We start from the raw sequence: 15,082 nt of genomic DNA on the forward strand, positions 1-15,082 counted from the left end.
TTCAGTAAAAATATTTATTAAAATACTTCTAAAATAAATAAATAGTTACTCATATCAATAATTTATAAGAAAACAATGATAAGTCATTGTAGGTATACTAATAGTAAAACTATAATGGGCATTTTGAAGAGCACATTGTACACTTAACAAAAGACTTGATGTTGCTGAAGAAGAGGATTGTTATCGATGATTCCCGAGGAACAGTTGAGCACAAAGTTCTTGGAGAGAACTGGAAAAATTGTACCATTGGCACATCTGCCAGGTGATCTTGGACACGTTAAACATCGGGGTTTATTTTGATTCATTTGAGTCTGGGGCGAAATAAGACCTTCTTGGTGGAGCATACACGGGAGCCTCAAGAGACTCGTCAGACTCATCAGACTCTGGGTAGCGAGCCTCGCCCTCGTAGGTGACCTCGGCCACGTAGCCTGAGTCACCGTCCACGTAGTATGTCACCTTCTGCAGGCGACCGTCGGGAAGCTGCACGTAGTACGACCCCTTGGTGTTGTCACCGTCGCGGGACTCCTGGTGACCAAAGTCGTTGTCGGAGTCGTCATCCTTCACGGCCCAATTAAAGTCGTACTTCGCCTCGGAGGGCTCTTCAGAGTCTTCCACAGACTCACTGGATTCCTGCAAAAGATAAAACTATATGTTGAATGCAAAAATTTTTTATTTTATAGTAATACTTTTAAACAATAGGACCAACCAACGGTTGAACACACACATAATGGAATTATTCACTGTTTGAGTATATATAAAGAAGTCCTCTCATATGTAGCTGTTGGTTTATTATATGACTGATGTATGACGTGTTTTGATTGATAACAGCAAAGTTTACAAACAAAGCAACATGTCAATATTCATTGTGTAATCGTTTTGTGTGGCCAAAAAGTTGTTAGAAATATTACAATGGTCTCACAGGTGAGATATACTACCTGAAGGGTAGCATAATATTACTAATGTCTTCCAAGTAAGAGATATTACCTGAGGGGCGGCGTAGGAGAAGGTAGGACGCTTGTCTGCAACAGTCGCCGCCACAACACACAACAACAACACGATCTGAGAAATTGCATAAATGTATCGATTAATCTCCAATATTAGGAGAATCACAAATTACCACAATAGAATGTGTTTACTCTCCAAAGATATAGAATCTATAATATAACAATATTACGCCTTGAAAATATGGCCTTGCTCTGGTTACTGTTCGATAATTCCATTATAGTCTCATTAATCTTCGTTCACTAGGTAAAAATCAGGTTACCTTAGCGTTCATGATGGTAGAGCTGGAGAGGCAGTGAATGCCCTCGTTGGCTCCGTCCCGGGTATATATACCCAGCTGGGTGATGACGTCACGAGTGTTTACCACGGTCTTCATTACAGGAAGAACTGGACCCCACCCAGGCCTTAACTTCCCAGATTTAACACCTGTGTAGGAGGACATCCTTCTTCCGCTTACCTGACGGCAAGGTAGAAGAAGCAAGAAGGTAATTATAGGGTGAAGGAGATAGCTTCATTGACTTCATTGTGCACTTGGAAGGGAAATGACGACTTTAGAGTTCTGTGATATGTGGATAAGATGGTGAAATATAAAGACTGACTAGGAGCTGGGAAATGAAGACTTACAATTTTGTGATACGAGAATAAGAAGGAAAGATGTGAGGACTTAGAACCCTATGATATGAGGACAAGAAAGTAAAATGTGAGGACTTTGAGTTCTGTGTTATGAGGACAAGAAGGAGAGATATAAGGACTGACTAGGAGCTGGGAAATGACAAATTAACTGGGATATAAGGAAGGTGGGAATTAACGGTACCCAACTGCTTGGACCATCAGGGATCTAACACCGACCCTGCACGAAGCCATGCTGTTGTTCTATCGACTAGTCCAATGTCCAGTGTTCTTTATAACTAAGGTAAACACGCATCATATATTGAGGGTGCAGTTCAATCAATAAGAAACGGTTAGTTTATAAATATTGTTCACAGGTTCTTAGTTGATCATTCGTTAAGCGGTTGACGCGCGTTCAACATGCTTCACTGTACCCAGTATGATGTAGAGGTTCACTGTACCCAGTATGATGTAAAGGTTCGCTGTACCCAGTTTTTAAGGGTATGATGTAGAGATTCATTGTACCCCGTTCAACATTATAGGAAGTAAAATTTTCATTATACCCCGGTTCAGATCACTATATTATAGCATAGTATAAATGCAAAATGTATGTTATGAGGTTGAGCTTAAAGTTAAGTGTTGTTTAATGATTATGACAGTTTACATGACTGAATAAACTCATTGCTCCAGATTCTAGTTCTTGTGGTTTAATATCAGGATGTTTCATGTCCCTTCTTAAGTTTTTGTGTGTTGATGTAATTTCTTTACAATGTCACAAAGAATCTGTGGACTCACCGCGGGTTTTGGTGGTGCTGTCTGGTGTAGAACACCTGTCAGTCGACCAGGAGCCAGTGGTAGAGACGTCGGACTTATGTTGTTGGACCATAAAACAGTGGTAGAGACGTCGGACATTTGTCGTTCGACCAGGAGCCAGTAGTAGAGACGTCGGACATCTGTTGTTGGACCAGGAAACAGTGGTAGAGGCGTCGGACATCTGTTGTTGGACCAGGAAACAGTGGTAGAGACGTCAGACATCTGTTGTTGGACCAGAAAACAGTGGTAGAGGCGTCGGACATCTGTTGTTGGATTAGGCAAGAGGCGATGTCTGCCTTTGCAAGATATCGATAGGATCTAATAAATGATTCCATTTATAACATCTAGAAAACCTAGTTTAAAACATCCCATGTATTTACTAATCCCACCATTCTCTCTATACAACAACTTATCACTTGGACTATGACTTTTTTGGCCTAGCTTCCAGGGTTTTTTAAAAGACGTCTTCTTAGATACGGAATTGAGCCCTACCTAAAAAGAGGCCCAAATTTTAATCCATTTCAACTCATCTATTCAGGGTTAGATGTGTTGTGAAGTCGCTCCTGGATGCTGTTGTTGGGCAATGAGTGACATTTTGACTCGTGTTCATGTGTGACAGCCTCAGGAGGAGGGGGTATAAATTAATTGGATCAAGGTGAACATGGAATAAAATTGTCGCGTAGCTGCCTCTGTTGTAATGCGGCATCTACACAAAAACATATACCAATTAAAGCGTGAATCGACAGATGATATATGGGACCAGTAGCCGCTGGCCTCAGGCTAATGTAGCATTTTAAATAGATAAGTCTCCCTTTCGTGAAATTACATATAAAAACTTCCCTCTTTTTGCCAGTGAAACAAATCTTCATCTAGGCAAGTCAGCAGTCTAGTGATTATTTGGTTTTACTAGACTTTACTAAAATTGTCAATTCTGTTAGTGCTACGGACTTACTATAGCCAGTGCTACCTGAAACTTTTGTTCCGAGTAGCTGTTTCTTATTCAGAGACAAACAAATACATTTAATAGATATATATACAAAATATACAAACCCAGTATAATTGTGTATATGCAGTGAGAGATTAATTTAGTTTTAAATTATAATAGTATTTAAAGTATAGATGCTGTTTGGTCAGTAAATTAGTTTCAGTATCAAGGTCTCAGTAACCATACTGCGGTTGATTCAATCATGGAATTGATCATAGCAGCAGTATTAGAATTGTCAAATTTTCTTATGGATAGTTTCCACAATATAAATTCTTTGACCAACAATTGGGCGAAGAAACACTAGTTCACTTAATCTTTCCATTTTATCTCAACTTTTGTCAACACGTCATGTTCAGGAATATTCATATGGTAAAGGGAACGCGAAAACATACAATTTTATGTATCAACTCAACATATATTGGTAGGGGTCCACCACACCCCATCACTGTTGTACGTAGGTGAGATAAGCCATTAATTGTTACGAACGTCGAACTGCCTTGTCAGATGATGCGGGTAACAGTTGTCTAAACCGACGGGTGTCTTTCGTCTGGGCCAAAGAAGGGGCATCAAATAGCTGCATGTGCGATGCCAAACTCGTTTGCATATCTATAAATGCAACAAGCGCGAGAATCGATAAATACTCGCATTATAGGATTAAAGGACTGGACTATAGAAGGCAATGTCTGCAATAGAGCAGCGCAGAGTCAGTCAGCTTGGTGCTTCAACGCAAATAATCCATTGCTGCCAATATTTCTGCGTGAAAACACTAAAATATTAGAATAGTAGCGAACGAGATTCGTCACTGTAACGTGGTTACATGAAGCACAACGAAAAGGTACGCAAGGAGAGGCTTGACGAGTACCCCGTCCACCATAATGAATAGTGAAACAGCTCCACCTATCACCTGAAGGTCGAGACACCTGCCGGCTGACATTACTGGCTGACACAAGCTGGCGTTGACACAACAGCTGGTGGAAACATTACTGGCTGACACTAGCAGGCGTTGGTGCGACATCTGACGGGAATATCTGGTGTAGGCGGGAACATTACTGCAGCAAAAACTATTGAAAGCCTGGCTAAGCTACCTGGCTAGCTGGCCCTTCATCGATCACCGAGTGATACATTTTTTGTCAAGCGTGCCTCACAATTTTCTCTCAAGGGTATTGCCTGTCGCCCTTTATATATTTCCGCTTAGTATATTATTTATTCAACATAACGACCCAGTTCAATACCAATTGGTTGTTTCTCAATGTTCAACATATTCTGGGGAAGGTGCTTGACGATGTATTTTAATTAAAAGGGAGTTGATAACTTAATCAATTTTGCTGGATATACTTCCTATGTACGTTATGAGAGGTATGATAGATTTTTCTTTGTCGCAGTATACTTGAGTATACATGTTCCCCTTTATGCTGTGATAGAAGTATTTTTTGCGGTAATATGCCACAAAAACACATAAATGTGCATGCATATAGACATACATATATGCATATCTATATACAGCTTCCCTAATACGAATATTTTATTGAGAACGTGCAGACACTGAAACTAACTTGGTCGCATAATAAGAATTCTTAAATGGCCTTAAATAAGCATATCTCATTGAGTCCCTTATACGTTCCGATTAGAAAAAATATTTGCTTCCCCTGACTTCATGTTCAACTCTGCTGACAGCTATCTATTTTACCGCGTAAATCACAGCCATCCGAGGGCGCTGTGAATAACAAGGTTCTCGCAAAGTCAGCTATTTCGGACCAGAAGGAGATATGATCTTCGCACATGAGGGACTGTGCGTCCGCCTGACTGTGCACGCTAAGCTTCCTGCACGTTTTTATTGGATAATACTTCCTGGAAGCAAATATCTTTCTCCTGGACGCGGTCATCAGGTATCTCTCCAGTGTGTAAACATCTCGATTCTGATTGGGTTTATTTACTGTTGATGAGTTGGAGCTTAAGCTGAATATGGAAGTTTCGTACGATCTGTAATTGAACGCATCATTAAAGGCTTTAAAAGGTGTTTCAGCAAACTCATGGTGGAAGATTTGCTCCGAGAAAGCCGGTTTCCAGCTATGATGACCGATAGTTCAGTATTTTTAGAGTTATCAGATGCTGTAGCAATCTCACCCTTGTACCGCAACACCCTCTCGCTTGTACCCTAGTAACGTCACCCTTGTAGCCTAGTAACGTCACCCTTGCACCCCAGTAACTTATCCTTGTACCTTCGGAATTGTGCAAACATTGCCTGTCATTTAGAAGAGACAATCTTCTATAGTATTCATCTTGATACTGCAACTGACACTGACACCAGGTATTGACAATGTTTCCTCAATTACTTACACTTTTTCGCCTCCTTTCGCATGTAAGAAAGTAATAAATCTTAATTTTTTAAAACCTTTTACAAGGATTAAAAAACTCTAACAACAACAGATCAGTAGATAAAAAAGGTCTGATCATTTATTTAGAGATTATGGTCGTACAATCAATGCAAGTCGTAGGTCTGAAGAGAAGTACTTGCTAATTCAGCTTTATATATTTATTTTGTCTAATGTTTTACACACAAATTCTCTCAACACGTCCAACAGAAAGACTTTTTTTGCACGTCATACTATAAAGGATTTAACACTTTTTTGTAGGTATATAATGGTTATCCTAAGTATATTATCATATGATTATCAATGTTAATCTAACATTAATAAATTGAGCAATTGACAAGCTCATGTTTACCATACATTATTATCACTAGCAGGATTCTTTGCATTCAGGACATTGAACAAATTAAATTCATTTAATTTTTTTACATAATCATCTATAAAGTTGTTGATGACTGCTTAGTGCACACAAAATCAACAAAAGCGTGGATAAAAACACCTATTTCTCATGGATTATCAGAGATTCTAACTCGGGCCTCAAAGGAGACAGAACATCCAAGTGAATGAAATTATATTAAACAGTCTAATGTGGTTGGTATCTAACATGACATGGATGAAGGGGTGGATTACTTCCAGAAGACATAGCGATGCTCCAGGTAGGGTTTAAAGTCTCAGTTAGAGACCCAGTTGGGTACCTCTGAGACCATTACTTCAAAACTCAAAGAAATCAAAATGTTTATTCAAGTAAAAGTACATAGAAGATGAGTTACAAATATATTGTTGGATTTATAGATAGAGTTAATACATACAAACCTAAAGCCACAAATACGCAAATCGTTTCAGGCAAAAAATTTGGCCGAATAATTTGTTGCTCACTTACTGTGAGCATTCATGGTGTTGTTTGAAAGACAATGGTCTCGTATGTTATAGGCCCGAATTCAAATATCCTATCGTACAGAGGATTGTGGAAGGAAGAAGAAGGATATCCTGCGGATGGTCTCATAAATCGTGGATGTGAAGGCCTGCGAGAGGCAGAGTTCTTCCTGTAGTGAAGACTGTCGTAAAAACGTTTGGTTGTGTCGTCATCACCCAGCTGGGTATATATACCCAGAACGGACACAACGAGAGCATTCACTGCTTCTCCAGCTCTACCATCATGAACGCTAAGGTGACCTCAGTTTTACTCAGTAAATTAATATTTCATTTGTATTAGTTATCCAGCAAGTTGATCGAGCAAAGGTCGCTTCACCTGGCACTTGGGGCGCTTGTTGATATCTGTTTTATCATATGTTAATAATAATGCAGGAAGAGTTGGCCTTCAGCTATAAATTTTTGTAATCTATATTAGCATGATTTAATAAAATATTTATTTATATCATTTTCTCAGATCGTGTTGTTGTTGTGTGTTGTGGCGGCGGCTGTTGCAGACAAGCGTCCTACCTTCTCCTACGCCGCCCCTCAGGTAATGTTTCTCACCTGGAAAACAACAGTAAAATTACGCTGCACTTTAGGAAATGAATCTCACTTGGAAGACAGCAGTAATATTGTGCTGCCCCTCAGGTGATCTCCCTCACCTGTAAGAGGAGTAACTCTGACAGATAATCTTTCTCATATTCTATTTTTTTAATTATTATTGCATTTATCACGCAATGGTCGAACATTTTTATTAACGATTTATTTTATTTCTTTAAATCTAAAAGAACAATTGATTTACTTAATTATAACATAGACATTGTTGCATCGTATTTTTACTAACTTCCTTATTTGAGATCTTACACCTCAACGTACTACTTCAGTTGGGATATCCTATTTATACTCTCTACACTATTATAATACTTTAACGACAAAGGGATTTCCTATTTTAGGAAAGGCATAATGATAAAATTCACTTATAATTAAAATATCTTTGCAGGAATCTAGTGAGTCTGTTGAAGACTCATATGAGTCGTCAGAGGCAAAGTACGAATTTAACTGGGCCGTGAAGGATGACGACTCCGACAACGATTTCGGACATCAGGAATCTCGCGACGGTGACAACACCAAGGGGTCGTATTACGTGCAGCTTCCCGACGGTCGTCTGCAGAAGGTGACATACTACGTGGACGGTGACTCAGGCTACGTGGCCGAGGTCACCTACGAGGGCGAGGCTCACTACCCAGAGTCTGATGAGTCTGACGAGTCTCTTGAGACTCCCGTGTATGCTCCACCAAGAAGGTCTTACTTCGCTCCAGACTCTAATGAATCAAAATGAGCACTGATGATTACCATATCCTATATAACCAGAGACGTCAATATTTTTCACCAAGTTGAGGATGTCAACACTAGCTATCCAGGTCATCGCAAAGAGGGTCTAGTTGATACTACATCAGTTATCTCAATCCTCAGCTCATTTGACACTTTGAAGTAACTTTCAAAGTTGTAAGGTGTACTTCTTAACATTATTTATCTTCCAACTCTGACTTAAATTATTTAAATAACTAATATTTATTATTAATAAATATATCTAATGAATATCTGAAAATTTTACTTTCCAAAATGCAAGGACAAAAAATATGAGAAGATAATTACATATATAATACATGATACATAGTACATAATACATTGCATATATGATGAGACTGTATAATATATAATAAATGAGACATAATACATGAAACATAATACATGAGCCATAATTCATGATAAGTAATACGTGGTAGGCCATAATATACATGAGACACTATGATATTTAATACATGACACATGGTAAATTTAATGTTTTTATATATTATGCATGGAGAATAATACATGATACACAATTCATTGTACATAATACATGATACATAATAAATGGTGCATAATGCATAGTACATGAAACATAATATATGATACTAATAAATGATATCATGGCAGGTTTCCCAATCATAGCTCAATGTAGGATCAGCATGGAGGAAAAAGTTATTAGTGATTATTTTATGACTTTTGTGTTAGTGCTCTTGCAGAAGATATGATGACCTATAGGCTCTATATTGGCTTCGGACCTATGCCCTATATTGGCTTTGGGCCTATGCCCTATATTGGCTTTGGGCCTATGCCATATATTGCCTACGTTCAATATTACCTAGGTCCTATATTGCCTAGGCCGTATTTTGGCCTAGTCTCTATCTTATTAACTTGTTGCATAATTTTCTAATGTTTCCTGCTGCTGAGTTAATTGGCATATCATAACAATTTCCACTGAAAACTCTAGTTTTGTCTATAGCATAGTTTAATCAATTTAATAATACCCAGTACATTGGTCTTAACGAGGTACTCAGAATTCTTACCGAATTGACTAATTACTTTTTTAAAGGTTCCTTGTTTAGTACCGCACAGATATGCCTGTCAGTGAGAAGATCTGATATGTCTTTCAGAATGACAACTGTATTTCGTAATATGGAAATCACCATCTCATGAGGCTACCACAATAGCTAACTGGCCAACCAGCTAGAATACTTTAGACCTAAACATGAACCAGGACTAAAGTATATTCTCAGTGTATGAAGAGTGAGGTGACGGGTACATCTTTCCTTGAGTACATTCCCATGACGCCTGTGTTGCATCATTTCAAGTTATTTCCATATCAACTTATATCCATTCTTTCTAAGTGGCTAAAATTTCAGGCGGTCGACATACTCTTTAGTCTAGCCATCTATTTTGTTAGACCTGACTGTCGTTTATGGAGGATTTGCAGAGAAGAGTACTACGATTCTTAGTGTACATACACGAAATGTTTACTTTTGTTCTGGACTACTTTCGGTACTGAATTATATTTGCTGGCTGGTCAGCAAGCTATTGTGTGCACCTAATCACCCTCCAGATGCTGACAGACCATAAATCCATAAGTTTTTATTAACAAAGTGATGGATTTACTTCTTAGAACACGCAAAGTTTGCTTTATTTCATATTTTTTAATGGGTTTCATATGAAAATAAAGTTATTATTTCTCCATGTTCTTCGAGACGATATATATATATTTATATATTTTACATTTAATGTTTTTAATCCAAATTTCTGTGATATAATGTTAAGGTTTTGTTTACTTGTGTATTTTAATGGTTTAACACGTTTTCAGAATGCCTAATATTACTTGACTTCTTCAGCTACGATACATAGCATTATTTCTTCAGTTACGATCAATCACTTGATTTCTTCATATATGTTTGTATACAGGATCTTAATAGATAATGTTCTCTTTTCGTAAAATTGAGAAATACACAAAAATACCAGTGTAGACATCAATGAAATATCACTCCACCTTGAACTCTGATTTCGATTAAATAATCTTATCTCTGACGTGATTAATGTGTATTGGTCTAAACCTAATTGTGTTTCGGTTCGTTTAAATTCTCAGGAAATCAAAAATATTAAGGTATTCATTCAAGAGATTTATTAAAAAATAAATATTTATTATTACTTTTAATAACTTATACAGAGTAGAAACGGAAAATGAATTGAGAAGAGAACTTGACAAATTTGAAGGGTACTTTAAATGATTTGAGGATTGAGAAAGATAATGTTGACGATTTTGTAGTTAACTTGGAGCACTTTGTGAGGTCTAGATGGCAGGAATTGACATCCTCAACTGACTGGTGAAAATCTCAACACTTCCATGTAATCTTGGATATGCTAATCGTTGGTGTCTATTTCGATTTATTGGAGTCTGGTAAGAAGTAAGGCCTCCATGGTGGATCACACGCGGGAGCCTTAGGAGACTCATCAGAGTCATTAGACTCTGGCCTCTAAGGAGACCGAACATCCAAGTGAATGAAATGTTACTAAACAGTCTATTGTGGTTGGCATCTACCATGACATGGATGAAGGGATGGATTACTTCCAGAGGGATTAGCGATGCTTCAGGGAGGGTTTAAAGTCTCAGTTGGATACCTGTTCGGAACCTCTGAGATCATTACATATTGTGAGCATTCATGGTGTTGTTGGAAGGACAATGGTCTCGTATGTTATAGGCCCGAATTCAAATATCCTATCGTACAGAGGATTGTGGAAGGAAGAAGAAGGATATCCTGCAGATGGTCTCATAAATCGTGGATGTGAAGGCCTGCGAGAGGCGGAGTTCTTCCTGTAGTGAAGACTGTCGTAAAAACGTTTGATTGTGACGTCATCGCCCAGCTGGGTATATATACCCAGGACGGACACAACGAGAGCATTCACTGCTTCTCCAGCTCTACCATCATGAACGCTAAGGTGACCTCAGTTTTACTCAGTAAATTAATATTATTTCAATTGTATAAGTTATCCAGCAAGTTGATCGAGCAAAGGTCGCTTCACATGGCACTTGGAGCGCTTGTTGATATCTGTTTTATCATATATTAATAATAATGCATGAAGAGTTGGCCTTCAGCTATAAATTTTTGTAATTTATATTAGCATGATTTAATAAAATATTTATTTATATCATTTTCTCAGATCGTGTTGTTGTTGTGTGTTGTGGCGGCGGCTGTTGCAGACAAGCGTCCTACCTTCTCCTACGCCGCCCCTCAGGTAATGTTTCTCACCTAGAAGCAACAGTAAAATTACGCTGCCCTTTAGGAAATGAATCTCACTTGGAAGACAGCAGTAATATTATGCTGTCCCTCAGGTGATCTCCCTTACCTGAAAGGGAGTAACTCTAATAGATAATTTTTCCATATATATTACTTTTTTCATTATTATTGCATTTATCACGCAATGGTCGAACATATTTATTAGCGATTTATTTTATTTCTTTAAATCTAAAAAAACAATTGATTTACTTAATTATAACATAGACATTGTTGCATCGTATTTTTACTAACTTCCTTATTTGAGATCTTACACCTCAACGTACTACTTCAGTTGGAATATCCTATCTATATTCTCTACACTATTATAATACTTTAACGACAAAGGGATTTCCTATTTTAGGAAAGACATACTGATAAAATTCACTTATAATTAACATATCTTTGCAGGAATCTAGTGAGTCTGTTGAAGACTCATATGAGTCGTCAGAGGCAAAGTACGAATTTAACTGGGCCGTGAAGGATGACGACTCCGACAACGATTTCGGACATCAGGAATCCCGCGACGGTGACAACACCAAGGGGTCGTACTACGTGCAGCTTCCCGACGGTCGCCTGCAGAAGGTGACATACTACGTGGACGGTGACTCAGGCTACGTGGCCGAGGTCACCTACGAGGGCGAGGCTCACTACCCAGAGTCTGATGAATCTGATGAGTCTCATGAGACTCTCGTGTATGCTCCACCAAGAAGGTCTTACTTCGCTCCAGACTCTAATGAATCAAAATAAGCACTGATGATTACCATATCCTAGATGATCTGAGACGTCAATATTTTTCACCAAGATGAGGATGTCAACACTAGCTATCCAGGTCATCGCAAAGAGGATCTAGTTGATACTACATGAGTTTTCTCAATCCTCAGCTCATTTGACACTTTGAAGTAACTTTCAAAGTTGTAAAGTGTACTTCTTAACATTATTTATCCTCCTACACTGACATAAATTATTTAAATAACCAATATTTATTATTAATAAATATATCTAATGAATATCTGAAAAATTTTCTTTCCAAAATGCAAGGACAAAAAATATGAGATGATAATTACATACATAATGCATGATACAGAGCACATAATACATGGTATATATATGAGACTGTATGATATATAATAAATAAGACATAATACCTGAACCATAATTCATGATTCGTAATACGTGGTAGGCCATAATATACATGAGACACTATGATATTTAATACATGACACATGGTAAATTTAATATTTTTATATAATATGCATGGAAAATAATACATGATACAGAATACATTGTACATAATACATGACACATAATAAATGGTGCATAATGCGTTCATAACGATCCTTAGATCCTTCGATGTCGGCTCTTCCTATCATTGTGAAGCAGAATTTACCAAGCGTTGGATTGTTCACCCACCAATAGGGAACGTGAGCTGAGTTTAGACCGTCGTGAGATAGTTTAGTTTTACTCTACTCTTTAATAAATGGTGCATAATGCATAGTACATGAAACATAATACATGATACATGATAAATGATATCTTGGCAGGTTTCCCAATCACAGCTCAGTGTAGGGTCAGTTGGCATGGAGGAAAAAAATTATTAGTGATTATTTTATGACTTCTGTGTTAGTGCTCTTGCAGAAGATATGATGACCTATAGGCTTTATATTGGCTTAGGTCCTATATTCGCCTTGGGCGTATATTGGCCTATGCCCTGTATTGCCTATGTTCTATATTACCTAAGCCCTATATTGCCTAGGCCGTATTTTGGCCTAGTCCCTATCTTTTTAACTTGTTACATAATTTTCTAATGTTTCCTGCTGCTGAGTTAACTGGCATATCATAACAATTTCCACTGAAAACTCTAGTTTTATCTATAGCGCAGTTTAATCGATTTAACAATACCCAGTTCATTGGTCATAAGGAGGTACTCAGAATTCTTACCGAATTGACTAATTACTTTTTTAAAGGTTCCTTGTTTGCTACCGCACATATATGCCTGTCTGTGAGAAGATCTGATACGTCTTTCAGAATGACAACTGTATTTTGTAATATGGAAGTCACCATCTCATGAGGCTACCACAATAGCTAACTGAATTAACCAGCAAGAATACTTTAGATCTAAACATGTTCCAGGACTAAAGTATACTCTCAGTGTATGAACACCAAGGAGATGGGTACATCTTTCCTTGTGTACATTCCCATGACGTCGGTGTTGCATCATTTCAAGTTATTTCCATATCAACTTATATCCATATTTTCCAAGTGGTTAAAATTTCAGGCGGTCGACATACTCTTTAGTCTAGCCATCTATTTTGTAGACCTGACGGTCGTTTATGCAGGATTTGCAGAGAAGAGTACTACGATTCTTAGTGTACATACACTAAATGTTTACTTTTGTTCTGGACTACTTTCGATACTGAATTATATTTGCTGGCTGGTCAGCAAGCTATTGTGGTGCACCTAATCACCCTCCAGTTGCTGACAGGCCATAAATCCATACGTTTTTATCAACGATGATGAATAAATCCATCAAGTGATGGATATACTTCGTAAAACACGCAAAGTTTGCTTTCTTTCATATTTTTAATGGGTTTCATATCAAAATAAAGTTATTATTTCTCCATGTTCGTCGAGATGATATATATATATTTATATATTTTACATTTAATGTTTTTAATCCTGATTTCTGTGATATAATGTTAAGGTTTTGTTTACTTGTGTATTTTAATGGTTTAACACGTTTTCAGAATGCCTAATATTACTTGACTTCTTCAGCTACGATACATAGCATTATTTCTTCAGTTACGATCAATCACTTGATTTCTTCATATATGTTTGTATACAGGATCTTTATAGATAATGTTCTCTCTTCGTAAAATTGAGAAATACACAAAAATATCAGTGTAGACATGAATGAAATATCACTCCACCTTGAACTCTGATTTCGATTAAATAATCTTATCTCTGACGTGATCAATGTGCATTGGTCTAAACCTATTTGGGTTTCGGTTCGTTTAAATTCTCAGGAAATCAAAAATATTAAGGTATTCATTCAAGAGATTTATTAAAAAATAAATATTTATTATTACTTTTAATAACTTATACAGAGTAGAAACGGAAAATGAATTGAGAAGAGAACTTGACAAATTTGAAGGGTACTTTAAATGATTTGAGGATTGAGAAAGATAATGTTGACTTTTTTGTAGTTAACTTGGAGCACTTTGTGAAGTGTAGATGGCAGGAATTGACATCCTCAACTGACTGGTGAAAATCTCAACACTTCCATGTAATCTTGGATATGCTAATCGTTGGTGTCTATTTCGATTTATTGGAGTCTGGTGAGAAGTAAGGCCTCCACGGTGGATCACACACGGGTGTTTTAAAAGACTCATCAGAGTCATTAGACTCTGGCCTCTAAGAAGACCGAACATCCAAGTGAATGAAATGTTATTAAACAGTCTATTGTGGTTGGCATCTACCATGACATGGATGAAGGGATGGATTACATTCAGAGGGATTAGCGATGCTTCAGGGAGGGTTTAAAGTCTCAGTTGGATACCTGTTGGGAACCTCTGAGATCATCACATATTGTGAGCATTCATGGTGTTGTTGGAAGGACAATGATCTCGTAACGTTATAGGCCCGAATTCAAATATCCGATTGTAAAATCGTACAGAGGATTGTGGAAGGAAGAAGAAGGATATCCTGCGGATGGTCTCATAAATCATGGATGTGAAGGCCTGCGA

General features: G+C 37.6%; 3 protein-coding genes across 3 annotated transcripts; 2 read left to right on the forward strand and 1 right to left on the reverse strand.

The window, feature by feature from the left end:
- On the reverse strand, window positions 1–1,449 carry LOC123769903 (cuticle protein 7). The gene is made up of 3 exons (XM_045761338.2): window positions 1,265–1,449; window positions 985–1,059; window positions 1–630 (listed from the first exon to the last, which is right to left on the reverse strand). Exons 1-3 carry the CDS (start codon window positions 1,442–1,444, stop codon window positions 292–294), a joined length of 594 nt encoding a protein of 197 aa, XP_045617294.2. The 5' UTR covers window positions 1,445–1,449; the 3' UTR covers window positions 1–291.
- Window positions 1,450–6,830: 5,381 nt separating this feature from the next.
- On the forward strand, window positions 6,831–8,289 carry LOC123769907 (pro-resilin-like). Its single transcript, XM_045761343.2, has 3 exons — window positions 6,831–6,946; window positions 7,166–7,240; window positions 7,691–8,289. The coding sequence occupies exons 1-3, from the start codon at window positions 6,935–6,937 to the stop codon at window positions 8,027–8,029; spliced, it is 426 nt and encodes a 141-aa protein (XP_045617299.2). The 5' UTR covers window positions 6,831–6,934; the 3' UTR covers window positions 8,030–8,289.
- Window positions 8,290–10,955: 2,666 nt separating this feature from the next.
- On the forward strand, window positions 10,956–12,346 carry LOC123769909 (pro-resilin-like). Its single transcript, XM_045761345.2, has 3 exons — window positions 10,956–11,001; window positions 11,224–11,298; window positions 11,748–12,346. The coding sequence occupies exons 1-3, from the start codon at window positions 10,990–10,992 to the stop codon at window positions 12,084–12,086; spliced, it is 426 nt and encodes a 141-aa protein (XP_045617301.2). The 5' UTR covers window positions 10,956–10,989; the 3' UTR covers window positions 12,087–12,346.
- Window positions 12,347–15,082: the final 2,736 nt, after the last annotated feature.

This window comes from Procambarus clarkii, chromosome 45, assembly GCF_040958095.1.
Source record: "Procambarus clarkii isolate CNS0578487 chromosome 45, FALCON_Pclarkii_2.0, whole genome shotgun sequence".
In the NCBI taxonomy this organism is placed as follows: domain Eukaryota; kingdom Metazoa; phylum Arthropoda; class Malacostraca; order Decapoda; family Cambaridae; genus Procambarus; species Procambarus clarkii.